General features: G+C 53.0%; 1 protein-coding gene across 1 annotated transcript in view; it reads right to left on the reverse strand.

Moving 5' to 3' along the window:
* The window catches only part of FAM83F (family with sequence similarity 83 member F), a 32,640-nt gene extending 5,271 nt beyond the window's left edge, over positions 1 to 27,369 (reverse strand). The window contains 6 exon segments of the mRNA XM_006098552.3: positions 2,745 to 3,406; positions 4,390 to 4,511; positions 5,275 to 5,442; positions 26,841 to 27,092; positions 27,094 to 27,186; positions 27,188 to 27,369. Coding sequence (XP_006098614.1) covers positions 2,745 to 3,406; positions 4,390 to 4,511; positions 5,275 to 5,442; positions 26,841 to 27,092; positions 27,094 to 27,186; positions 27,188 to 27,337 — 1,447 coding nt within the window. The 5' untranslated portion in view covers positions 27,338 to 27,369.
* Positions 27,370 to 27,445: the final 76 nt, after the last annotated feature.

The following is a 27,445-nucleotide window of genomic DNA, read 5'->3' on the forward strand; positions in this document are numbered from 1 at the left end:
TGGTTGCCTGGCCCCTGGGAGAGGCGCTCCCCAGGGCACAGTCCAGGGCTGCTGGCTGGCTGCTGGGCACCGTGTGAGTGGTGTGACTGAGCAAAGACTGCCCAGGGCATTTAAGCGGGGGAACCCTATGCTGAGAGACTCGGGAAAGGCAGCAAGGAGGGACAAGACAATGGGCCTTTCGTTTCTATGGAAACAGCACCTCAGGGTGAGGGGCTGAGGGAAGAGAAAGCTTCCACTTCACCTCCATCAGGACTTGGGAAATGGCCCCTTTTGTGGTTGGGCTCACCCCTCCCCCTCCCTTCCCTGCCAGGTGTTCACCATGGCAACCGTGCCTCCAAACAAGAGGTGCAAAGCAGCCGCAGCATCTGGTGTTGGGGGAACCGGGGAGCCCTGGGGAAATGGGACTAGGCTAATCACCCTCCCCCAACGCCCCCCCCACCCCTCTCCCCCGCGGCAGAACATGGGTCCTGGCCCCAGTCCCACTGTGCCTAGGGACCACTGAAGTCACCTCTCCAAGCTTCCAGGTTGTTGTGGGGGCCAAGTGAGAGAGAAAGCACCCAGGGAAGGACCTAGCACACGGAGGTGCTCAATAAATGCTTCCTGGCCAACAGTGGTGCAGCACTGGTGCTCCCGCTGGGCCCCAATTCACCGAGACTCCAGGCCTGTCCTCACGTTAAGAGCAGAGCATGTCAGGCTCTGTAGCAGGGCGGTGGGATGAGCAGAGGGGAAGAGCCTTGCACTCCGGCCACTCACTATCAGGTCAAAGCTGAGGCTGTGGGCGAAGCAGGGGTCCTGAGCGTGCTCAGCCTGCCCAGGGCCAGGCCTTAGGCCCTGCTGTCCTCACTCCCTGGCAGGCCAGGAGCCAGTCACAGAGGGAGAAAGCCCCACATGGAAACCTTTTTGACTCCGAGATGCTGACACGAGACAAGGCACCAGCAGCAGCCCTGGCCATCACCACCAGCCTCTGGAAAGGCCACACTGGAAACTGCTCCAGAGAAAGAGATAAAGGCCAGGTGCTCTAGGGCAAGCATGTCAAACCCACGGGCCGCATGCAACCCAAAACGAATGTTTGCGGTCCAGCCGGTACAACGATATGTAAGAAATGTTTTAATAAAAATTTCATAACTTAATGTTTACAATATCCTGTTATATATAATTATTAATAACGAACTACAACGTTCGCTAATGACTGATTACTATAATTGTGTTGCATTCATTTCCCTTACACCCCTTACGTGCAGGCACACCATTTCTCTCCACTAATACTAGCAGCGAATGTTTTAGCGCAGCCGATTTGCCATGTCATTAGTCTTGTACTGACTTTTTGGTGTGCGCAACAGGAAATGTTTTGCTTCCGGAGAACAAGAAAAATAGGTTTACTTGTGTTACGCTTTTTTAAAAAAATATATATATACAAATATATATTTCTTTATTGATTTCAGAGAAGAAGGGAGAAGGAGAGAGAGAGTTGGAAACATCAATGATGAGAAAGAATCATTGATTGGCTGCCTCCTGCATGCCCCAGACTGGGGATCAAGCCTGCAACCCAGGCATGTGCTCTTGGCCGGAATCGAACCTGGGACCCTTTAATCCGCAGGCTGACGCTCTATCCACTGAGCCAAGCCAGACAAGGCGCGTTATGCTTATTGATGTGTACAGTTATTCAGTGTCTGGTAAGTTAATGTGCAGAAAAAATATTAATTTTTATTAAAACATTCTATTATTTTATGTTAACGATGACTCATTTATTTCAGCCCTTTGTATTCAGCCTGTCTCTATCAAAATAAACCTATGTTTCTATGAGAATTGAAGCTTTTGTTTTTTTGCAGCCCTCATACACTTAAACCTTATTTATTCGGCCCATGTTAGCCTTTGAGTTGGACTTGCTTGCTAGGGGATCCCAGTGAGACAGCCAGGAGGATATCACCATCAGGAACAATCTCTCCCGGAGGTAAGCAGCCGGCAAACACTGCTTATCAGATAAGCACAGGGGAGGAAGCCAGTCCAACCACTTTCTAGCAGAATGAGGAAAGGGGGTCAGGGCGCGGGTGGGGAGCAGGTGAGGGTTGGGTGTGTTTGTCCAGGTTAGATCCTGATGACAAGGAACAAGCTTTGCTAGATGGAGCCCTAGACTCGGAGGCAGGGTCGAGCCTTAGCCCTGCCACTCTGCTGCGCTGTGCCTCTGTGGCTTCATCTACAGAGGAGACACTTTCTCAGACTCCCCCACGCCCGGCACTGTTCTGAGCACCTTATAGCCTCAGAACAGCTGGGCAAGGCAAGCGCATCCTCCCTTTCAGAGAAGAGGAAACGGACACTCAGACCTGCAGTGGCCGGCCCAGACCAGGAGCCAGAGCAGTGATGGCGAATCTTCTGAGCTCGGCGTGTCAGCATTTTGAAAAACCCTAACTTAACTCTGGTGCCGTGTCACATAGAGAAATTTGTTGATATTTGCAACCATAGTAAAACAAGGACTTATATTTTTGATATTTATTTTATATATTTAAATGCCATTTCACAAAGAAAAATCAACCCAAAAAATGAGTTCGCGTGTCACCTCTGACACGCGTGTCATAGGTTCGCCATCACTGCGCTAGATGAAAGCAAGGGCAGAGTGGGGGAGGAGAACTGTCTGACCCAGACCAGGGCTCTCTCCAGGCCAGCACGCTGCCTTTCTGCAGGTCCAAGACTCTGCTCCCCAATAGGGGCCTGAGGCCGGGGAGCTCGGGGGCGACGGGAGGGCTCACCTGAGGCGTTGGCACTGGAGCCCTCGTTGGTCCTCTTCCCCTTGAACTCCACTTCCGCGAAGTTCTCCGTGGAGAGGGAGCTGGCCGTGCCGTTGGGCGTTGCAGGCCTCTTGGCCCGGCGGCTGAAGAACCTGGAGCTCCAGCGCTTGCCCTCCTTGGCCTGGGCGGCGGCGCCGTTGAGCGCTTCTCCCTTGCCATTTCGGGCCAGAGCCTCTCGGGGAGAGACCACCCTGCCAGGCTTCCGACTCAGCTCTCCCGAGGGCACGGGCTCCACGGGGGGCAGCACCTGCTCCAGCGTGACCAGGTCATTCAGGAAGTTCTCCAGGCGCTGGGCTGACTCGCTGCCTCCGCTGCCCTCTTCCTGCCCCTCGGGGCTGCCGCCAGCCTCCCGCTGCTGCCGGGCAGCCCAGCGCATCATCTCCCCCGGCGGGTGGCGGCTCCCGGACACCAGGGCGTACTTGGGGTTGATGAGCTTGCGAGCCACCGTGGAGGAGTAAGGGCCGAATATGCCTGCGCCTCCTGCCAGGCTCAGCTGCTGGTACAAGTTCACCTCCTCGGAGATGGCGTACAGCTCCCGGAACTCCACGTCGAAGGGCTCCACGTTCTGCCCCGTCAGGAGGAGGAGGAGGTTCCTGTCCACGTAAGAGGAACTCCAGGTGAACCTGGGCATGTAGGGACGGAAAAGCAAGACACATGTGCCCAGGCCAGTGACCTCGCCCCCTGCCAAGCAGGCCCATCTCCACAGCCAGCTGCGCCCGCCCCAGCCTGATCGACCACTGAGGCTGATGCCTTGCTGCCCCGTGGAAGGCACCGCCCAGCCTTCTTGCTGGGACCCTGTCCCTCCCCTGACCCAAGTCTCCCTTTTTTCCCAGGTCTTGGCCAGTGGGTGCCAGGCAAGGAGACGAGAAGCCGGGCCTGGATGCAGGCCTGGTTTCTACCCTGTGCGCCTTTGTACAACGGGGCTCACAGGGTGCACCGTCACAGAGCTGTTGCGAGGCTCGAGTGAGATAATGTGGACACACTAGCGCAGTGGCTGCCACAACGCACACATTTAATAAGGGGTCACTGGAGCTGCTGCTGTTCTCAATATCCTTCCATTCCTTGTTGGTTCTCCTGTGAATCTCCTAAGCACCGAGTGTCTGCGAACCCCCTACTCTAACTGTGCAAGAGGACGTAGGCCATTTATTACTGGTTTCGGTGCCCAGGTTTCTTTTTGGCACCTAGATTTTCATTCACGTGGAGGGCAGACCCTTGCACAGATCTAGTCTCTCATGTTCCTGGTGATTTACTTCAGCCTCAGAATTCGGGGGACATTCCTTCCCGGCCACACCCTCACATTTCTTCCCCAGATCGGATCCATTCTGCTTCCTGCTTGTCCCGCCTAAAACACGAGCCTCACAATGCAGCCATTGGCTGTGGACCATGAAAAGCAGGCGACGCTTAATGTCCAGGGAGAGCTGGCCCTCTTTCTGGAATAACCCGGTAGCCACAAAGTTTGAGGGAAAGGACGAGCCAGGAGGCTATTTTTTGCCATCGGATCAGACAATACCTCTTAAACCCAGGACCACGGAGGCTCCAGCCCCGCCCATTCCTGAGTATGAACATTTATTAGGAGGAATAAAGGCCTCCCAGGCCCTTCTCTGACCTGTAAGATCCCGTGGCTACTTTGTCACCATCTACCATTAAGAACTTTGATGACAGGGTCCCTTTGATCTTCCCCATGGGCATGTAGAAGCCGACGCCCGTCACCGAGCGGACACGGATGTTCTGTGGAGAAGAAAAGAGAGACAGTGTCACTCAGGTTGGGGCCTGCAAGCCTCTGAGCTGGGGCAGAGGAGGAGCTCCCTCGTCCACGGGACCTGCCTGCTGGCTCCTGTCTGCACTCAGCTCTGCTCCCGATGGCCTTCCAGGGGAACCCCAACTAGACAGCAGGAAGTAGTCAGCAAATCTTGCTTTGGGGGTGGGTAAGCTCAGGGTGGTTCCTGCCGGTGCCCAGAGCTCCCCAGAAGAGAACCAGAGCCCTAGCTTTGACCTTGGACTATGGGCTGAGCACCCCAGATCTGGGCCAGAGCTGCCTCCTTCGCCTCAGCAGTCTTGTGATATAGTTTAAGCGTGGCGTGTACTTTTAGGGTTATCGGTTCACGAGATCAAGTTTTAGGCCAGCGATGGCGAACCTATGACATACATGTCAGAGGTGACATGCGAACTTATTTTTTTGGTTGATTTTTCTTTGTTAAATGGCATTTAAATATATAAAATAAATATCAAAAATATAAATCTTTGTTTTACTATGGTTGCAAATATCAAAAAATTTCTATATGTGACACGGCACCAGAGTTAAGTTAGGGTTTTTCAAAATGCTGACACGCCGAGCTCAAAAGGTTCGCCATCACTGTTTTAGGCAGAAGGGATTGAGATCTTGATGTTCCTCTGAGCCCCTGAACTGGAGAAGAGGCGGAGAAAGGGGCAGAGGCCATCTCTGTCTCAATTTCTGGTCCTCACATGGCCGGCCCACAGTGGTGCAACTCACCCGAATACGGTAGTCGGTGAGCTCCAGGCCCTGACACATCTCCAGGAAATACTTCACGCCCGACTCATCCAGGATGATGTACACGGGGACGCGGCGCTTAGAGGCAGCGTCCACAATGTCTTGGAAGATGTCGACATCGGTGAAGAGGTCCATGACCACAGCAATGATCTGGATCGGGAAGGGCACTGTGAGGCACATGGCGACTACACACCTGCAGAGACACACCTGGGCCCAGAGAGGACCAGTTGGCCCTGGAGTTCCTGGTGGGCAACAGTCAAAAACTCCATCGGTACCTCTCCTGGGTGCTCCACTTCCTCACCCATGTCTGAGCACACCTGGGCCCTCTGCTCTGGGAAACCCCCGAGGGTGCAGGCCATCCCTGACAAACCTCTCCCCCCTAAGGATTTCCCAGCCGCTCTGCAGAAGCCGTACGGGCGAGAACTGGGAGGCTGAGGATAGCCGTTCGTGGTCCCCGTGGAGACAAGCAAGCTCAGGAGATGTGATCATCGAGAGGCAAGGAATGGACTCATTTCCACCAGCCGCAGATCTGCGCCAACAAGCTTTCTCCGCAGGTGCTCCGATCTCCCTGCAGCTTCCCTAAGGACCAAGCTAAGGGGCAAGCCCTGCACTTCCCTATGGGCCGGTCTGGGCAGAGCTCCAGTGAGCTTGGCGCCCCCTGGCCTCCAGGTGTGCAGACCATCCCACTCCATCCTCAAAGCAAGGTCACTGCCAAGGACCCTTGATTTCCAAGTCAGTCCTGATGAGCCGTGCTGTCAGGCCAGGCCTTCTGCAGCCTGAGGCATGCTTTTCTGACCTCAGCTTCCTCTATTTTCCTCCCCCACTCCCGCCCCCGCCCCCTCCCCCCCGCCCCCGCCCCAGCTCCAGTGCAAGGGTTTCCTTGTTGGCTCCAAACACCGAGCACATGATGCAGAAGGAAGAGCATGCTTTGGGGGCAGAGAGATCTGGCTATGTGACCTTTCCTGTTATGTGACCTTAGGCAAGTCACTTAATCTTGATGAGCCTCCTTATCTGCAAAGTAGAGGTACCCTGTACATACTTTCGCCATTAGGATGACAGATAAGGTCTGTGAAGCATCAAACACACAGCCTGGAATGGAGTGAGTCTTCCATAAAGGGTAGTGGTTGTGGGGATGAGGGCACCTGCCGGTCAAGTCAGACAGACCAGACCTGGGTACCGACTCACTGCTGACTCGTCAGAGCCCTGGTTTCCTTGGCAGCAAAACGGAGCTAAGAGTAACACCTACTCAAAGGGCTGTCGGGACGGCTGAGAGACTGTGAAAGCACTTAACACAGGGCCCCGCACATGGGACGCCCAGTAAGTGGTACCCCCCACACCATCGCCATCGTTTTTGTCATCACCTTCACACATGTGCATTGCCACGACTCCTGTCTCGAAAGAACTCCACCCCCAACACCATTTACACACTATTATTTAAGGCTCTTCTTAGCTCCTGCATTTAACACCCAATCACGTATACAAGTAACATTTACTGAGCTGCCCGGGGAAGAGGGAGGATCTAAAGACAAATAAGCTCTAATCCCTAACTTCAAGGGATTAATCCGGGAGGAATGATAAGACATTTGCACAAAAGAACTGAGACATCAGGTAAGATGGAATAAAAGCCTGAAGAGATGCAGAGATGAGATGTGATGTGAATTCAGGGTGGGGGCCAGGGGCTGAAGGAAGGGAAGAGACTGATTACTCTCAGCCAGGGGAGAACAAGAAAGACTTCAGTGAGGAAGCCGAAACCTGAACGGGCAGCCGGGGGCACCATGAGAAATGCGCAGAGAGGGACACAGAGCAGGGCAGGGGGCAGGGTGGCCAGGCCTGGGCACTGCATGGGCACTGGGCTGGGGGTGCGTGGGGGGTGCGTGGGAACTGTGCCTGCCCGAGGAAGGGACAGCTCTTCTAATCTGCACACAGGTGCCACCTGGGCCAGCAGGTGCCATGTCAGGCAAACAGCACAGCAGAAAGGCCCTGGAGACAGGGACTAACATGCACTGAGCACTTAGAAGGGGCCTCACACTGTTCCAGGTGCTTTAGGTAACTTTTCTAATATGATCCTCACAATGAGGAGGATTGGAATCCCCCTTCTACAGATGAGGACGTGAATGCAAAGGGGCAAAGAAATGTGCCCCAGGCCACACAGCGTGTAGCAGAGCAGGGATTTGAACTCGGGTCTTCATTTGCACTCAACCATTTCACTGCATCACACTGGTTCACAAAGATGGGGCAGCTGTAAGTTATTTTAGAAACATCACATAAAAAAACTGACTTTCTAAAGAGACTACACAAGATAAACAAACTTCTAGCAAGACTGACAAAAACAGAGGATATGCAAATAAAAGAGAAAACAGAGAAATAACTACAGACATGTTTACTTTTAAAGAAATTCTTAATTTTAAAGAAATGATAAAAAAGAATATTAGGACCATTTATACATCAATGAATTTAAAAATAAAAATGACACGAATAAGTCATTAAAAGTGAATTAAACATAACACGGCATACTCAAGTAAGGTTTATCCTAGGAATGTAAGAATTATTGAATATCAGAAAATATATGATTTTAATTTATAACATTTATGGTGTCAAGGAGGGGAAATCATACATTATCTTAATAGGTTTTTAAAAAATATTTGATAACACTAGATTCCTATTTGTGACTAAAATTCTCAAAAATACTAGAAGTAGAAGGGACCTTAACTTGATAAAGGCTAACTACTAAAAACCCACCTGAAGCATACTTAACAGAAATTTTAGATGCAATCCCTTTAAGTCTCAAGCAAATGAAAAATACTCACTATCACCACTGCTATTTAACAAAGCATTAGAGGTCCTAACCAATGCACTATGACAAGAAAAAAAATAAGAGCTAGAAGGATTAGAAGAAACAAAAACTACCAGTATTTACAGATATATTTTTTTTTATAGAAAAACCTCCTACAATGCAGAGAAAAACTATTAAAATTAATAGAATTTGGCAAGATTGCCATATACAAGAAAAACTTACAAAAACCAATAACATTCCTCTACTACAAAAATAATCAGCTAAAAAGAAAATAAGATCCCCCCAAAACTGCAACTTAAGCACATAGTATTTAGGAATTAATACCTTTATGCAGAAACTTATAAAACTCTATTAAAAACATCTTTTTAAATAAGTGAATAAAGGAAGAGATAAATCATATTCATGGATAATCTGACTTGATATTTAAAAATCCAATTCTCCCATATTAACCAGTTAACCGCCACGCATCCAAAATGGAAACCATCCTCATTTCTTCCATATGTGCTGGAATGTTTACGAATTTAAGTTACCATAATTTTCTTTACAAACCCAGAGATGTCACTAACAAGTCTGATTTTAAAATTGGGTGACCAGAGTCGATATGCGAGGTTTGCAGCTATAGATGCGCGTGGTGTGTGGAGAAGGTCAGCCGCTTGCGTCTATAGACACTCATGGCGTACAAAGGGTTAATAAAGTCCAATAAATCCAATAAAAGTTCAGTATATTTTTTTGAGGAACCCAAATACTTCTAAGATGTGAGAAATAATAAAGATCCATAATAGCTAAGTCAGTTTTGAAAAAGAAAAGCTAAAAGGGAACACTTGTCCTACCAGATAGTAAGATACACTACAGCGCTATAGTAATAAGAACTGTGGTACTGAAGTAGGAAGGAACTAACAAATAGACTGATGGGATATAATGGAGAGACCAGAAACATATGTGTACCTATAAACCTGCATAAAAATTTAAGTCTGATAGAGGTAGAATCACAACTCAGTGGAGAAAGGATGCTGTTTAGTAGATGCTACTGGGGAGATTGGCTTACTGTATAGAGAAAAATAAGTGGATCCCTACCTCACACTATATATAAAGGTGAATTTCAGGTAGGCTAAATACCTGGATGTGAAAGATAAAACTAATAAAGGAATTGATGATATGTAGTAAGATATCTTCATGACATAGGTAATAAAGGATTGCTTAAGATTCCAAAAGTACAAATCATAAGGCAAATAAAAATTTTAAAAGACATGCTCCACAAATTAGGGATTTTTTTTGTTCAAAGAAAGATGCCATAGACAAAGGTAACTGAAGGGTGACAGGGAGAAGATATCTGCAATATCTATGATCAAAAGGAATTAATAATATACAAGGGATCCCTGCAAATTTTTTAATTAATTATTTTTTTATTTTAGAGAGAGAGGAAGGGAAAGGGAGAGGAAGAGAGAGAAAGAGAGTGAGAGTGAGAGAGAGAGAGAGAGATCAATTTGTTGTACATTTATTTATGCATCCATTGGTTGATTCTTGTATATGCCTTGACCCAGGATTGAACTCGCAACCTTGGCATATATGAAAGACGCTCTAACCAAGTGAGCTACCCATCTAGGGCCAGCACCTCTGCAAATTGGTAAGAAAAAAAACCCAGGAAACTAATTAGGGAAATGGGCAAAGGATATGAATAGGCAATTCCTAGAGGAGATATCTGAATGGCTTATAAGTACATAAAGCAATCAGAAGAATTCAAATTAAAGCAAAGAAATGAAAAGGGACCCCTCGTTCACTGCTGGTGGGAGGGAACACTGGGGTAGCTATTCCCAGGAACAGGGGACAGAGCTTAGTGGACTTCAGGATGTGTCTAACTGCAGCCGGCACCTGGGGAACCTCCTGGGTCTTTGCACAGGCCTATAAGGGGACAGGGACAAGGATACTCACTGCAGCTTTCTCTAGGATAGCAAAGAGTTGGCAACAACTTAGATGTGAATTTCTAGAAGGATATGGACAATGTCAGGAATGAACACAACAGCACAGCAGACAGAGCAATGAACTAGTTCTGCACACAGAACTTGAATAGTTACCTTTAAAACAGAGAGTTTGATTTAAAATGCTGGAGGATGAGATCTATAGCCTAATACCAGCGTAAATAAAATAACACAGCGTATTTTTCAAGGATACAGACATGACCAAGGACATATGCTTAAGGGTGGCTGCCTAGGGAAGTGGCTGCCTAGGGAAGGAGAAAGGAACGGGAGGGAAGGAGAAAGTAAAAGAACAGATGATGGCCGTGGACCATGAACTGCGGCTCACGATCAGCGCTGTATTTGAGATCCGGGACCAACAGTTGGCCTGGAACAGTTCGGGGTAGGTATGGCGGTGGGGTTGGGCTTAAGTACAGAGGGTTTTAACATGACGCTTCTGGCCTCCTTCCGTCAAACACGGCTTCCCACCGTCCTGGAGGGTCCTGATGTCTTATCTCCCCAGTGCTGGCTGAGGCCAGACTCCGTCAGCTGCTCATTTCCAAACTCTCCTCAGTGTCCAGCTTAAAGTCCACGCTCAATCTATGGCTGGGGGTTGCTTGACTGGCTGAGGGAGGCGCTTCTGGATTCACAGGCGGCTTCTTTTGTTTTGTGATGGAAAGAGCAGGCAGGGAGCCTGCTGCCCTGCCCCCACCCGCGAAGGCTGTGATGGGATAGGATCACAAATTGGAGGGAGAGAGAATCCGAGGGCCCTGTTTTCGGGCTTGCTCTGTGGCACCATGGTGCGAGCCAGCCATCTGTGTCACTACCAATTAAACAGTGAAATATCTGTAGTAGGAAAAAAATCAATTGCTCGCTGACTCGCCGACTCCGGCAATCTCGTTGTGGTGGAGAAGTGATAATTACCCTCCGCTTTGGTCTCCCAGGCCCCCCTTGGCATCCAGCTCCACAGCACCAGGCCCAGGAAAACCAGCGCCCCACTCCCTGTGCTCGGGTGTTTAATGTGTCACGTGACCCTCCGCACCAAACTGGACTTCAACACTCCTGGTGTCAGTGCAGAATCGGGTTTTAAAAGAAGGATGTCACCGGCTCAGAACCGGGGGAGACAGATTTCATCGGGAGAGAACAGCCACCCCTCCTCTGGGCAGGCTCACGGTGTCCTTTAGCTGAGTACCACGGATGTGTGGCCCCGGCACCCGCCGTGCGGAGGAGAGAGGTTAATTCCAGGTGGCAGGAGCCTTTAGAAGCTGTTGCGGGCGCTGGCAAGGAGGCTCTGATGCTGTAATACTTCTCACCGGGTGTTTGCTTAGCTTCACATCTTCTGCTTTGATATCCTGCTGCAGTGAGGAGGGGAGGAGGAGGGGGGCCCAGGGAGCCTCAGAATTCCCCTCTACCTGTCATTCACCATTAATTAAACTGCCAGCTTTTCAGGCTCTCTTTCTCCACTCCTTAATTACCATCAGATAATAAGGAGGACTCCGCCTTCCCCCATGCTCTCCTTAGCTCAAGACAGCTAGCGACGGGCACCGCTGGTGTATTTATTAGATGACCCAGACTAGACCCCAGAGCCTGTTCACCAGCCCCCACCGCCTCCCGCCCCCGCATCTCCAAAATCAACATCCTGTCCGTTACCCACATCCACTGGCCTCTTCCTTCTTCTCCCCACAGTCCAAATCCAACCCCTCATCGAGTCTAGCAGGTCCCACCTGCTCCAGCAGCTTCTCTGGGTCAACTCCTTTCTGTTCCCGCTGGACTGCTGCCCTAGCTCAGGCCCCTCGTTTCCTACTGAACCTCTGGAATAGCTTCCTCACTAGTATCCCCTTCCTACTCCATCTCTGCGCTCCAAGTCATTCTTCGCAGCAGTGATCCTCTCAAATCCAGAGCGGTCCAAACGCTTAACTTGGCATTTGAAAGTCCCCCTCCTCCCCCCTCCCCGCCTCCCACCGGCTTCATTGTGCCATTTCACCTCTGCCCTTGTCTTCAGCGGTGCAGAATGACCTACAGTTACCCTAACACACGATTTCTTGGCAATATTGACCTCTTGGGGCCTCCTGTTGGGGCTGTTCTGTGCATTGCAGGATGTTTGTTTAGGAGCATGCCAGTAGCATCCTGGGTGGTGACAACCAAAAAAAAAAAAAAAAGGGTCTGTAGACATGAATAAAGGTTTTCTGGGGGCAAAATCACAGCATCTCACCCCCTCCACCAGCACCAGCATCTCTGGAGAATCACTACACATATCAGGCAGTTCAGGGCCTTGTTCCTACCCCTTCCACACCCCTGTGAAACATCCATGCATCTCAAGACTCAGCCAAGAACTTCCTGAACTTCTCCCCACCCAACCATGTTCACGGCTCCCTGCATCCTGCCCACACTGTACGGCAAGCAAATAACAGAGTTCCTTGACATTTTATTGTCACATCTGCCGAATGGCTCTGTCCCTTTCTGGCTGTGGCTCCTGGATGGCAGGGATCATGATTTCTCTCAGAATCTTTACCCTCAGGGGACATCTCAACACCAAGTCAGTTCCCCGTGTTTGTGGAATGAATGTCGAAATGGAGGTTGTTTCATGTTTATTGTTTTATTTGGGGGGATGGGTGTAGCTTTGTAGTTATCTCTTTTATTTCAATAATGACAGGGCACTGGGGTGGAGAGAAAAAAGAACGCTGAGCAAAATTCCCGGTTGGATTGTCTTGCTGGAAGCAGAGTTCAGGTCTGCCTCAAGGGTGCAGAGAAGGGCCTGCTGCCTGAGTCAACAGCTCTGAGACCTGGTCTCTCTGCTCTGCCCCATCCACCGAAGGTGTTGAAGGAGCAGCCAGCCCATGAGTGAGGACAGTACTTAACCAAGGGGTAGAAGTCCACACCGAGGACATGAGGCCAGGGGGCAGGGTTGCCACTAGCACACGGAGCAAGCACCTTTGTGCAGATTACCAAAGGATGCTGTCTCGTGATGGGTGCAAGCCGGTCTGTGGAGCATGGGCTGCATGGCAGCCCCACACAGCCCCCTGGCTGCGCCCGCCTGAAGGGCACAGGCTGCCCCTCTGCACTTGGCCCCTGCACTCAAGAACATTCCAGAAGGACATCCAGCTCGGAGGAAACTTAGCTAGAGCCTCGCCTGGAGGTTAACTTGTCCATCTGGGTCTTGGCAGAGGTAGGACTAAAGCTAGGGGTCTGGTACTAGTCCTGAGCTATCACCCCCAGACGATGTGGTCACGGCAGGCTCTGGGGACAGGCCTACTCTGGCTAGGACTTCAGGCCACCTCTGGTCAGACAAAACCAAGATGCACTGGTAGAACTGGACTCTACCACCCTCTCCCTCACTGGTTTGCCCAGTTCTGCAGATGCAGAGCTGTAGGTACTGGGGTGGGTGTGGTAGCTGTTCCGGCAAAGACCCAGCCCTTTCTCACTCAGATCTGTGGTGGGAAAAAGCAAGAGGTCACGGGTCAAGCCTGCTCATCGCAGGGGTGTGCTGGCTCATCGCAGGGTGTGTGCTGGCATGGTCGCTTCTTCCTAGGGAGGAAAGAAAGGGAGCCTACGAGGCATGTCCCTGCCTTCCCTCTGATGACTCATGTGAGCCTGGGGCCCGACTTTGACACCCCCTCCCCCCCATGCTCACCCTGCTTACTTCCCATGCCTGCTGGGAGGTTCAGATGAGAGCATGTCCGGATGCCCCAGGAAAAAGCTCTGCAGTTACGAGGGCCCATTAAACTCACTTGCTACAGGTGAAGGGTGCGAACTCCACACCTTCAACCCTGCGGTCCCTCGGGGTCGGGAGGGCAGCACCTGGGCAAGCTGGTCCCGCTTCTGCCTCCCAGAACAGCCATCGGCCTGGCAGCCCAGGGGAGTCAGTTTGATTGGGACCAGAGAGCAGTCCTTCCTGTTCCCATGGGGGGCAGTGCTGGGCCGGCCGGGCAGCCTCTCCAACTGTGGAATGTCCTCTGAGCTCCCCAAAGAGGGATCAGGGGTTACAGATATACTTAGAGGTCAGCGTGGAAAGACTCCCCTGGGCCTGGCGGGGGTGTGCCTGCCGAGTGTGCGGACCGGGCCTCCTGCTCGGGGGTTCGGATTCTGCAGGCCCGTGAAAGTGCACGTCGATAGCACCACCCCCTCGGGGGCTCTGAATGCAGGTGGTGGATGGACCAGACTTTGTGCAAGGCGGTTAGACCGACGTGAGCAGAGCAAGGACGATGGGCCAGATAAGAAGGTCAGCAGGGCGGAAAGCCCTGAGTGCCTAGCAACGAGCAACACTAGGAAAACCAAAACCTCGCCCCTGGGGCAACCTTTCCTCCCCTAGCATATCACACTGGTCATGTGGCTTCGACCCCCTGACCTTTCATATCACTGGTCATGCAGTTAGACGCCCAGACCTTTCCTCCCCAAAGATAACATCCAGGCTTCAGTTGTATTTCAGCTCCAGGCCCAGGAAAGCAGCAAAACCAGGCCAGCAACCCCGTGGCTGCCTCAGGACCAGCTGCACTAACTAATGACCCCAGGTGCCAACCAATCGGTGGAGACCAGGACCCTGAAGGAGCACACCTGGAGAGCTGATGCATATTCTATAAGCCCCTCCCCTGAGAGCTCCCCTAAGATTCCCGCCTGCAAGAGAGAGAGAAAAATCCTGAGGAAAAAAAAAAAAGGCCCTCTGGGGAGCACCTTCCCCTGCCCCCTCTCCTTCCCCCACAGGTGTGCATCTCCCAGGCTCGGAGGGACCCCACAAAACTTGCAACCAGGGGAGCAATGGGCAGCAGCAGCTTGTACTGGGCTAACCCCCTGGACCCGTCTCCAAGGCCCCTTTTCTCTGGTTTCCCAATGAGCGGCCCAGCCTGGGCCCTCCTGCTGCTTCTCCTGTGCTGAGCCCTTCCTGGTTTCGCTTTTGCTGCAGCCAATACATTCTTGCTGGCTTTGCTGCACTTGATCTCTTGATTGAATTTTTTCCTTCAAGAAGACAAAAACCGAGGTCTCACTGTCTGGCTGGTAACACGTTACTGAACCACCGGTGTTTGGAAGAGAATATACCCTCTGGAAGCAGGAAATCTTCCTGCTGGTGTGGCCCCGAGCGAGTCACTTAATCTAAGCCTCAGTTTCTTCATTTTAAAACGGGGCGGTGACACCTTCACAGAGTTCTGAGTGAGACGGTGCAGGAGGCGCAAGGAGCACAGTGCGGGGCCTGTGAGGAGCAGCGGGCAAATGCCAAGGCCTCCTCTCTCCTCAGAGAGGGAACCAGAACAAAGGCCGTCCCTTCAGAGGAGGGGCGGGGGGGAGGGGGAGGAAGCAGCCAGTGTGGGGGCGCAGAGCTGGGGGGGCGGTGTGAGGGGGGAACCACGGGCAGAGCTCCGAGCTCCGCCCCATGCAGACATCAAGGAGGAGATGTTTTCCTTTGGCTCAATACCGAGTGCTCAGCAGGCCCAGCCTGGAGTGCTGATTAAAGCCTGGGTAACACTACACTCCCAGAAAGGTCAAGCTTGCGCTAATTGAGGGGAAGGGCTGCCCAATTAAGGGAAGAAGAGTCTGTATGGTGAGCTGATGGTGGAGCAAGGCTGGGCAGTTATTCCCGCACCCTGAGCAGCCGGAGCTCCTGCTAAGAAACCCACAGCAGAGTAGAGATGGCCTGGGGTGGCTCCGGGACGGAACAATTCATCTCCTGGGGGTGGGGGTCGGGCCCGGGGTACACCCAGAGACTTTCTTTGGCCATAAGGCTGCAGCGGGCCCTATTTGAAACATCACCAATGACTGCACCAGGAGGGGGCAAATCTCCACAGTCCAAAGGCATACGGCAGTGGGGACAGCGACCTTGGAGTCCAAAGTCCCATCCTGGCGGTAGGATTGTGGGCGCTACTGAACCCCTCTGGATTCCACCTGAATAGTGAGGCTGCCTCATGGTTCTGTTGAGGATGCAAAGAAACGCTGTGACTCCTAGTCAGGATCTGGTCTGATGCCTGCCCCTTGGCCGGGCTCTGCCCTTCTTCCCTGCAGTGCCCGGCACACAGTAGGTGCGCAGGGTCAGCCTGATGGAGGTACTAGTTTCACAGTCCTGATCATGCTTCCTCCGGGCAGGTGGATCCAACAACACAGCCCTTAACCAGTTATTCCCTTGCTCAAACACTCTGGCCCCCAACTGCCCACAGAATCAAGCCCTCAGCGTGGCTGGAGACCCTCCGTGTATGTCCAACCCACTCCCCTCCCCCTGACAATCAACACTCTAAGTCAGTGGTTCTCAACCTTCTGGCCCTTTAAATACAGTTCCTCATGTTGTGACCCAACCATAAAATGATTTTCGTTGCTACTTCATAACTGTAATGTTGCTACTGTTATGAATCGTAATGTAAATATCTGATATGCAGGATGGTCTTAGGCGACCCCTGTGAAAGGGTCGTTCGACCGCCAAAGGGGTCGCGACCCACAGGTTGAGAACCGCTGCTCTAAGTTCTCCAAACGCGCCCAGCAGGCTCTGCCCTCATGACCCAACTCTTGCCGTCACCACCCTATCCCTGTGGCAACAGGAATGCCCTTTCCCTGTTCCATTCTTCCCTGAGGCTGTCCCAGGACCCTGCTCTGTCCCTGGCCCCCCTAGTGTGTGCCCTCCCCAGGATGCTGGTCTGCTCAGGCCTGGGTCTGAGCACTTGGCGGAGGGGTGCACGTCCTTCCTGCCTGCACCGGCCTGACTGGCAGTAACTGCTCCACACAGACTCCCTCTGCAGAGGGGTCCTCCCTGGGGAGCTGAGGAAGCGGCATGGACCAGGGCCCTGGCCCATCCAGAGGGCGGGGCCAAGACCAACGGGTCCTCTTCTGTTTGGAGGCCAGGCTGCCCCCGTCCCACCAGCGGGGCATCTGTGCTTTGTCAGCTGCGGCTTCTCAGCTGTCTGTCGCCATGTTACACAGTTTCAGGCTCACTAATGAGACATCATTAAACACCAGGCTCCCTTGCTGCACTGGCAGCCGCTGGAGCCCAATTCTGCCCAGCCAGGCCGCTTCCTCTCCCAGACCTTGGCGTGTAGCCTCCGTGCAGGGCTCTGTTCCCAGCCCTGCGCGCGGGTCACGCCTCCCTGCTGGGCACCACTGACGCTCATTCCCTGCTGATCTGACCCTAGGAGGCCGTCACTCTTCCCACTCGTACCCTAAACCTGGTTGCTGAGGGAGGCATACAGGCTGGCTCTCCAGAGAGAGAGAGAGAGAACAGACTGTACCCACGTGAGCAGGGCAACTAATTCAGCCGTGAAGAACCATATGTGGTTCGCCGGGGAGTGAGCGTGGCAATTCTTCTTAAGATCCTAGGCCAGCTTTTCCCTTCCCCTACGGCTTGCTTCTGGGACGACTTCCCCTGCACTAAGTTGGTGTTAATTAGTAAAAATTATCTAATGCAAGCTCATTTTAACATTAGCTTAAAGCTAAACATAATTAGGAAGATAAATCAGCTGCTAAAAAAAAATCCAATGAAGATACACAAACCGTCCTTAGGCTCAGCTGCTGGGCTGGCTCTGGCCCGGAGCTCTGAGCCTGTATAACGCACGGGCAGAGCAAGCGGGACTCAGGGAGGGCCCGCGGGGAGCTTCCTGATTGATCCATCAGAGCGAGGCGACTGCAGCTGGCACTTGTCCTGGGAGGTTCTGGGCAGCAGCCAGGATAACGCTGTGGTCACCGTCAGGTGATGCCACCTGGGAGGGCTCCCCAGAGGCAGGTGGAGGGCACAGGGAGGAACTCAGTTGGGGAGGGTGGCCCAGAAGGTGTCGGAGCCCTGGCTGGTGTGGCTACGTGGTCAGACTGTTGGCCCGAGCACCAAGGGGCCTCGGGTTCGATTCCCGGTCAAGGACACGTACCTGGGTTGCAGATTCGATCCCTGATCCCGGTTGGGGCGCATGTGGGAGGCAACTAATCGATGTGTATCTCTCTCCCTCTCTCTTTCCCCCCTCCCCTCTTTCCTCCCTTGGAAAAAATATCCTTAGGTGAGATTTAACAAAAAAGAAAACAAAAACGAAGGTGCTGGAGTGAGGGGAATAGTGTGAATCCATGTGTTCCCAGGCCTCCATTCTCGCACACTCCTGCCCCTGCCTGCTCTGTCCGTCCAAACTGGCTGCTCCGGCTGTGCATTCCTGGGGGCCTGTGCTCCCCTGGAGTTTGGTGTGAATCAGATTCAACTTGGTTCCCACTCAGTTACACTAGCAGAATGGCCTTATCCTCTCTGACCCTCACTTTCCTCATCCGTAAAATGGAAAGTTGCTGGATTTTTGTGAAAATTTAATGATACCTGTTCTTCAGGGCTGGCACATGTCGGGCATTTAGTTTAATTGCTCAATAAGTAACAGCTATTAACCCGCCTCACTGTGCTGCCGTTTATTTTCTTTTTATCTCCCCCATTAGAATGAAGAGTAGGGTCCACTTTTTATTCATCTGTATATTTCTGAAACCTGGCATATACTAGGTCCTCAGAAACAAACTCATTGAGTGAACTAGCAAACGCGGGGACTCTCCAGGCATCTGGGACCCTCCTGGGAGGGGAGTTAAGGACACTCATAGTCTGTCCTCAAAATCCGCCTAAAGGTGCCCACCCCCACCCCAGCCATCCGCTGACTCACTGCTAAAAAGAACAAAAGGGACATTCATGCGGAGCCTCCCACGTGCCCAGCCAGTCCTGCGAGGGCCCAACAGAGTGATGACCACTCGCCCAGCGACGCCAGGAGGAGTTTCCAGAAGACGGGAAACTCGGGCCAGAGAGACTAATAATTAGAAACACCCTTTTCCAGGCCTATGATTCTGGGACCCTGGGCAAGTCCACAGACTCCACAGATTCAGAGAAGGGGAGAGAGAACTCCCGGGAAGTCAGCTAAGCTGACTGTTCATGGCCCTGTGTATCTCTCTCCCTGTGTACCTCCTGTGGTGAGGTGCTGGAGGGGGAGAAGCAGAATAACACCCGCCCCCCCCACCCCTCGTGACTCAGCCTGGGGGCGGGGGAGCTCGGGACAGTGCCAGGACCCACCCCGGCTTGTTGGTTCTCTGCCGGCTCCCTCCGCCCCCAGGGGAAGCTTGCCCCACAACAGGCTCTGCCTTGTACAGCTGAGAACAGGAAGGTGGATCTGGCCGCCAAGGTGAGGCAGCATCCTCGGGGGCGGCAACATGGAGGGGTGGGGTGTCTGGCTGGGAATCCATCAAGATCTCAGTTTGTCATTGAGGACACAAGACTCTTGGGCCAGAAAGTGGCCGTTAAGAGGACAACAGGTCCCTGGAGGCTTCCCGGGGACACCTGCCCCATGTCCCCAAGCAGAGTCCCCTGCCTCTCCCCCACTACACACGTCAGAGCAGCTGGGAACCTTGTACTTGTCCGTCTCCAGACAAACAGGTGAGCTTCTCGGGGCCAGGCTGACATATTTTGTTTCTGGAAGTTTTAGAGGGAAGAGGTGGCCCCAGGGGGCAGCCCCCAACGGTGACCTGCATTTGTAGCAGAAGGACAGAGCCTTGACTTCGGCCTGCGTGGAGCCCAGCTGGCCTCTTATGAGTGCTGTGACCTTGTGCTTTCCCTAAGCCTCCGGGAAAATACCACTTCTCTTGCAAGGATTGAATTAATCAACAGAAATCACATGTGAAGCACCTCTCTTTCAATAATTTAGTCCCTCTTAATAGAAATCCCTTTTATCTGCAACCATTACTCATCTTTTCCAAAGTGCTGTCTCATAGTCTTGCACTAGCATCTCAGAGCAGTCTGGTAAGCGAGAAGGCAAAAAGTATCCCCACTTTCCAGATGCAGAGATGGAGGCCCAGCAAGGTCAAATGATTTGCCCAAGGTCACCTAGTGGGTGAGGAAAGAGACAGCCAGAGCAAGGACAAGGACATCGAGGTTCTAGTTCCCAGCTGTGTCCTCCTCCCCCTGCAGTGGCCTGGCCTCCTGAGACCGCTGCCTAGCAGACCCGGCTCTGTGTCAAGAGAGGTCACGATGAAGGCGCCGGCTTACCAAGGCCCCATCTCCTTGGGGAACACCCACCCTCATTTTCAGGGCCCCAAAGTGGTAGATTTCACAGGAATCAAGCCTCGAGTTCCCTCTCCTCCAGACAGAGAACAGCCTGTCTCTCCAGGCCCATCACCCTCCCTGGAAAGCTCAAGTTGTGGGGAGTCCTCCCAGACTGCCCTGGGGCTCTTCGGGCTGAGCCCGTGTGACGAGTCAGGCCCTTCTGGGTGATGGTGCCAGGGGAACACCCTCGGGCCTCCCCAGTTTAGGAACCAGGGAGTGTGGGTGCCTTCTGTCTTGTCTTGGCACAGGGCATCCCAGAGCAGATCCTTGGCTGAGGATTCAGATGCCACAGCCTCGAAGACAGCAGAACCAGGCAGACAGACAGCCGCCCTGACAAACCGCCACCACTAAATCAAGGCCAACAGATAAATTCAGGGAGAGGAGAGAGGGGGAGGCCATGGGCAGGCCGCCGCTCCTCTCTCACTCACAGGAAACAGGAAACACACCTGCCCCAACCATCTAACCTCCTGGCTGGGCACCCCTACTTTCTGGGAGGAAATTCCACTGCCCTTCCCTCCCCTGCTCCCAGAAAAGACAGAGAAGGCGCAGTTACTGTCCACGTCCGTGTCTTTCACACACACACACATCCTCTGTCGTTTTTCAAAACCACCCAGGAATCTGGGTGTTATCCTCCCATTCTGCAGGCCAGGAGCCTCAGAGAGGGATGTGATTAACCCAAAGGAACACAGTAAGTGGCCAGATCCGGACAGAACCAGGGCCTTTCAACCGCGGAGCCTGCCCTCTGTCCCTGAGGTGAGGCTGGGTGTCCTTTGCTCAGAAACCGCAGCGCCTGGGATCAGTGACTGAGCACAAAGGCGTCTCTAACAGCCAAGCCCCCGGGCCTTGGCAGGGAGGCCGGGACAGGCCGGGGCAAGGTCCCGCAAGGGCTCTGAAGGGCTGGGTCCCTGGAGCTGCAGCTGTACCACCATCACCAGCCTCCGTGGGACGAGAACCCTGCAACTGTCCAGAAACAAAGCCCGTGTGGAACGGTCACTTGTGGAGGGAAGAAGGGTAGGCAGAGGAGAGGGGACAGTGTGTCGGACTCGCAGGCCACGGGCTTCAAAGGGCAACTCAGAAGCTCTAGAGAGTCAACTGTCCCTGTGAGATGGAAGGGGGAGAGATCAGGAAAGGAGGGAGGGAGGGAGGAGTTAGGAGCAAGTCTAGAATAGGAACCAGCTCGCAAACACGGTGGTGAGGTGGCTAATGAATGTATTATCAGACTCAGATTTCACAAGTCGGGACAATTAAAAAATTTCTATATGTAAGCTTTTTTTTCTTGGTTATTTTTACATCCGATTCATGTTTCTATCCAATGCCCAACATGGGGCCCGCACAGAGAAGGCGCTTGGTACTACCTGTTGGATGTACTGAATGAGAAAAGTGCCGATGAGATGAAGGCTAACGGGGGAAAGCAGTGGGCTTGACCCAGTGGCAAAGGCTGCCACCTGCAAAGCTCAGTCTCCCAGTGTGAGCTGCTGACTCCAAGACTTTGCCACGCCCCCTGGGCATGTGTACCCAGCCGTTCACTCATCATATCAGCTGCCCAGATCTCTAACAAGGCTGCTAACCTGGCCAGCATGCCCCCTGCCTGGAGCCTTTCCCCAAATCCTTCTGATCCCCGTTTGTCCCCCACCCCCCAATGTAGAGCATTCTCTCTGCTGCCAGACAGCTTGTCATGCTGGGGATTAAAGGGGTCCCTGGGTGATGTGCAGTTCAACAGGGGACTGCTCCAGACACTTGCTTCTCTAGAGGGACGGAGAGGGACAGTGGCCAATAGGAGACAGTTTCTAACGATTTAAACAGATCATTGGCTTCCCGTGGGCCCTGGCAGGGAAGCTGTGGGGAGTCTTCCCCGACGGCCCGGGGCTCTTTGGGCTGAGCCCCTGTGGCTAATCAGGCCCTTCTGGGCGATGGTGTGAGGGACAAGGTGGCGACTCGGCTCTTCTAAAGCTCCCAGCCCCCAGGGATGAAAGGGGTTCTCCTGAAGCGAGCTGTGCGCCAGGCATGCGGGCGGCACAAACGGGGAGCCTCATCTGAGAACAACAACAAGATCCCTTTTGGATTGTAGATCCGATAAAGTGCCAAGGAAGAGGTGCCATCTGCATCGGGCCCCGAGGGGAACAAACCCTTCAACAGGCAGAGGTGAGGCAGGGCCGGGCCTGGCTACCCACGCCCCTCTGTCCGCTGGTTCATGAAAGCTGCCTCGTCCAGCAGCCTCCCCTCCTGGTTATGCTTATAATCTTTGCAGGGCTATTGGCCATCCTGACCAGGGACTCGGGGAAGCTGGGTAATCTTGCTGTTGGTCTGAAGGTAAGTCGTTCCACCCTTCTGGGCCTCGGACGGAGGCCTCCTCTGTGAATGAAGACAGCGCTCGGCCTGACAAGGGGATTGAGGCTCAAAGGAAATGGGACCCGGGAATGCAGAGGCGAGGCACAGGGAGTTCATACTGTCTAAACCTGCCCAGCAGCCTCACACGTGGGAGCTGCTGCTCAGCGGGTCAGTGGGGAGCCTGGGCACAAGGAGGGGTGCATGGCTTGGTGCAATCTCCCTTTCCTGCTGCGTGCAGACATGCTGTGGACAGGTCGCAGCATCAAAGGTCCTGCCCTAACCCGATTCAGGGGCTGGGCGAGCGGCCCTCCTGCCACACCCTCTCGTCAAGCGCTCATCACACTGTATTATAATGATGGTTTAGTAGACCAGTAGGCTACTTAAGAGTGTTTACTATGTCTGTTTTCTACTAATGTGTTTAGCACACAGTAGACCGCAAAGTATCTGTCCAGCCCTAGCTGGTTTGGTTCACTGGAGAGAGTGTTGACCTGAGGACTGAAGGGTCACCATTCCAGTCCAGGGCATGTGCCTCAGTTGCAGGCTCGATCCCCAGCCCCTGTCCCGGGCACGTGTGGGAGGCAACCAATCAATATGTCTCTCTCACATCCATGTTTCTCTCTGTCCCCCCTCCCCTCTCTCTAAAAATCAATGGGAAAATATCCTCAGGTGAGGATTAAAATTTATATTTCTATATCTGTGCAGCGACCAAATGGGTGCGTTACCCTTCAGAGTCGGAAGTCCATCCCAATTAGAGTTGTTGGAGCCTCTCGCTCTGCCCATGTAAGAACCAAGACTTTCCCAGGCTATACTGGTCCTGCTTTAAGTCCGCCCCCTGGCAGTGACAATGATCTTAGCAGCCCAAGAAGCAGCAACCTCCCTGGTCATCTCTGCCAGCCAGGGACACACCAGGGACTCGTTTCTGGGTCCCTGAAGGCATCCTTTCCGCCTGCAGTTTAAGCAGACAAAAGACATCATTCAGTGACACTAAAATACACAGACAACTCCAGGGGGAAAGAACATGATAAAAACCCCACCCCACAAGTAAACATGGCCGCATGTTTGAACGTTGGCTGCCCAGTGCAACCAGGAGGGCCTCCTGACATTTGCAGAGGCCAGGAGAGCAGATAAGACAGCGGCCTCCACGACCTCCTCCCGTTCCATGTGGTCCCACCTCCATACTTGCTGGACTGTTCCCTCACTGGCCACGCCCCTCTGCCCCTCCTCCCCCACCCCCCCCACCCCCCATCATATTTTCAAAGCGTCTCCTTTAGGCTCCTTTTCCGCATCCCTGAGGCCCAGGTTGGGAGGCCTCACTGGTCTGCAGCTGTGGGTAAGTCGTTGCCACAGAGCCCTAGTTTCTGGTTATCACTCAGGAATAACCTCATGAGATTATTCTGAGGATTAAATGAGATACAAGACAAAACTCTGGCACACAGTTGGACACCTATGTCCTGCACCTCTCTTTCCCCGACCCCCCAGTCCCTGCACTTACAGCATCTCACAGTCTGCCCCACCTGGCCTCCCAGCAGCCAGACTCACCGGAAACAAAGAAACTCCCTCCCTCGGGGTGACAGGAAGGAGGAAGGATCTAGTCATGGCCACGGAGGGTTGCTTGCCAGTTGGATGAGTTGAGGTAAGGGTGGCGACTGACACTGGTCAGAGGGGTAGCTGTTAGAGCAGAAGCCAGGGCTCAGTGTCTTTCTATCACCAGCCATGTGACCTTTGGGCAAGTCCTTGGCCTCCTCCGTGCCTCAGTTTCCTCCCCTGTGAAACAGAGTCTACCCCTCTGCCCTACCTATTTCACAGGGTCTTTGAGAAGAAGGCGCTGTACCGATGTGAGCGGCAGTGATGAAGAGTGGGGCTCAGAGGGCCTGGGAGTTGAGCGGGTACAGACAGGGGCAGAAGCTGCTTCTCCCAGGGGGTGGTCACCCGATTTGCACCCAGTTTTAGGACCCCCACACCAGGCCCCACACAATACTCAGCTCCCACCAGGACAGCTCTTCCCTTCTGCCAATCAAAGCTGCTTGCTGTTTTGAAGCAAAAACCTCTCCCTCCTTCTCCTCAGTGTCTTCTGGAGACACTATCCATTCCAGTTTCTTCTCTCTCCCTGTTTAACTCAGCAAGTCACCTCCCTCAGGAAGCCCTCACAGATTTAGCACATCCAGCCTCAAAAACTCTTGCTCTGAGCACATCCCCCTGCCTTTGTGTTAACTCTTGGAAGGCAAAGGCCACAGATTATATCCTCCCATGGCCAGCACCTGACACTATTCACCCAGGAAATAACTACTGTTAAATATGTACAGAGTGTAATACTGGAACAGTTTACAATGGTTAAAATTTCTGTTGTTAAATATTTAAAGAGTTAGGAACACTCCACTACGCAAGAGACAAGAAGCCCCAGTGGGCAGGGGCCCTGCTCATCTCTCCTTGTAACAGGGATATACAACCTGCAACCAGGTTGTGACCAGCTAACTCCACTCAAGCTCCTTGGCTTAATCCTGCTGCTCCATCATCAGGCAGCAGAGCAGGGTATCACAGTGGTTGAGAGCAAGGACTCCGGCCTTTAGATCCTGGCTCAACCCCTTACTAGCTAGGTGACCTTCAGCAAGTAACTTAACTGTTCTGAATCCAAAAATAAGGAAAATACCCAGTTCCCCCTCGCTGTGGTGAAAATCACAAGAGAAACTGCAGGCAAGTCATTTTCACCGTGGCTGGCACATACTGAGTGCCAATACGTCGAGGCGTGTGAGTATGACAAGACTCGACCCCAGCTGCAGCCTGCCGCAAAACAGTCACCTCGCCCTTTCTCCGCTGTTCAAACTTGCCTTTGTCTTTTGCAGAATGCAATATACAAAGACAGCTCAGGCAGACAAAGAAGAATTACGTAGAAAAGAGAGGGGGGAAGTATGGACAGAGCAAGTTAACCGTTAACTTCCTTCTGGTGGCCAATCTAGCCAACTACCTGCATCACCACCCCTTCCTGGAAGAGGTGCTTCCGCCCCGCCCCCCCACAACCCCCACTGGTCTTTCCAGGTTAGTCTTCCCTCCCCAGGCCATTCAGCCTCCAGAGGTAACTGAACTTCAACCACATGCATTGAGTTGAATTAGAACAGGGAACACAAGCCACTACTGTTGTATATTCTGAACTGGACACCGAAGGCTGCTGGTGTTTCTTAGCAGATCTCTGTGGAGGGGAGCCAGACCGAGTAGATAAAAAACAGGATGCCCCATTAACTTTGAATTTCAGATAAATAACGATTAACTTTTTAATGTCGGTATGCCCCATGCAATATGTGGGGCATACTAATACTAAAAAAGTATTTGTTGTTTAACTGAAATGCAAAGTTAATGGGGCATCCTATATTTTAGCTGGAAACTCTACCCAAGGGCACAGAGTAAAGATTAAAATCTTCTCTCTGCCCCACAACCTACCGGCCCTTCCTGTATTCTAATCAGGCAATCTGGAAGCATTCCTTCCTTTCGGCGCCTGTGCATAGCAAATGAGAAGTGAAAGCTTTTTCTGAGCTGCTGAGTCCAGCGACCTGCCTTGTCCAAGTGCCCAGCACAGAGCCAGGCACATAGTAGGTGCTCACATTCCTCATTCATTCCAGGCTGCTTGAGCTCTAGTTGGGAGCGTGAATCTGATGGGCTAGGCCAGTGGTCGGCAAACTCATTAGTCAACAGAGCCAAATATCAACAGTACAATGATTGAAATTTCTTTTGAGAGCCAAATTTTTTTAACTTAAACTATATAGGTAGGTACATTGTTATTAACTTAATTAGGGTTCTCCTAAGCTGGCCTTTGCTAAAAACGTCCTCAATCTGAGGGGTCGACCTCAGCGAACATACCTCCACTTCTTCTAATGCCACTTTTTCAAAATAGACTCGCCCAGGCCGAAAACCGACTTCTGCGCATGGGCCACAAAGTTTCAATCGCACTGTACGTGCATGCCTGCACGTGGTATTTTGTGGAAGAGCCACACTCAAGGGGCCGCAGTTTGCCGACCACTGGGCTAGGCCGACCTTGACTCTGCCGCAGGCCAAGAGCATCACGAGGAGGTCAAACCACCGGCTTCCGGACATGGTTTTGAAGATCAAATGAGAAAATGGCCCGGGATATGTCTTGTAAAACCTTGGGCAGCATGGGTATCACCATGACCTCTGAGTGGCCCCTTTTACCACAGGCCCCCTCAGCCCCGGGTCTTCCCTGGGGATAGGAACTTCACGGGGACCCAGAGCACATGGCAGGTGGAAGCCAGCGCCCTGGACACTGTAATAATGACCAACAACTGCCCATTACTTTATAATTTGCCAACACGGTCACATACATCCTCCAGAGGCCTCAGCACAGCCCCAGGACGTGAATGAGGTGTCCTGGACCCTGTTGGCCCCTGAGGTGGGGTCTGGTCCGAGGAACTGGGTGTGAGGCCCCCACCCACGAGGCGGCGGACACAGGGCCTACCTTCTGGGCCTGTTGGATCATCTGCCTGATCACCTGCTTCAGGTGGGGAGCCTTCTCCTCCTTGGGGGGGTGGGTGAAGAGGGTGACCTGGCTCACGCCGCGGTAATAGCCGCTGTTGGTCCAGCCCAGGTCCAGCGGGGGCACTTCGGTGTCGGAGCGGTCGGGCCAGTAGGCCAGGGACTCCCGGGGGTCGGCGGAGGCCAGCGGCGGGGCCTTGGCCTTGGCCTTGCTCTTGCCCCGGGAGCTGGTGCTGGCGGCGGGGGGCGGGGTCCTCGTAGGGGCTCCAGGCGGCGAGGAGGGCCTGGCGCTCCTGGCTGGACAGGAAGTCCCGCAGCCGCTCCCGCTGGGACCCGCTCCCGGTAGGCCCGCTCGCCGCCGCCCAGCAGCGCCTCCAGCGCCGCCCGCCGCCGCTCGCAGTAGTAGAAGGCGGCATGCGCCTCGGTCACCCGCTCGTTCACGTGGGCCTCGTCCAGGCAGCTCAGCTGGGACTCGGCCATGGTGCGGCCGCCGTCCCGGCCCGCCAGCGGCCCCGGTCTAACTGCCGGACCTAGAGTCGCTGAAGGGCGGGGGCGCCTCACCTGGGCTTCGCGTATGGGCAATCAGTC

Source organism: Myotis lucifugus, unplaced genomic scaffold, assembly GCF_000147115.1.
Source record: "Myotis lucifugus unplaced genomic scaffold, Myoluc2.0 scaffold_239, whole genome shotgun sequence".
NCBI lineage: Eukaryota > Metazoa > Chordata > Mammalia > Chiroptera > Vespertilionidae > Myotis > Myotis lucifugus.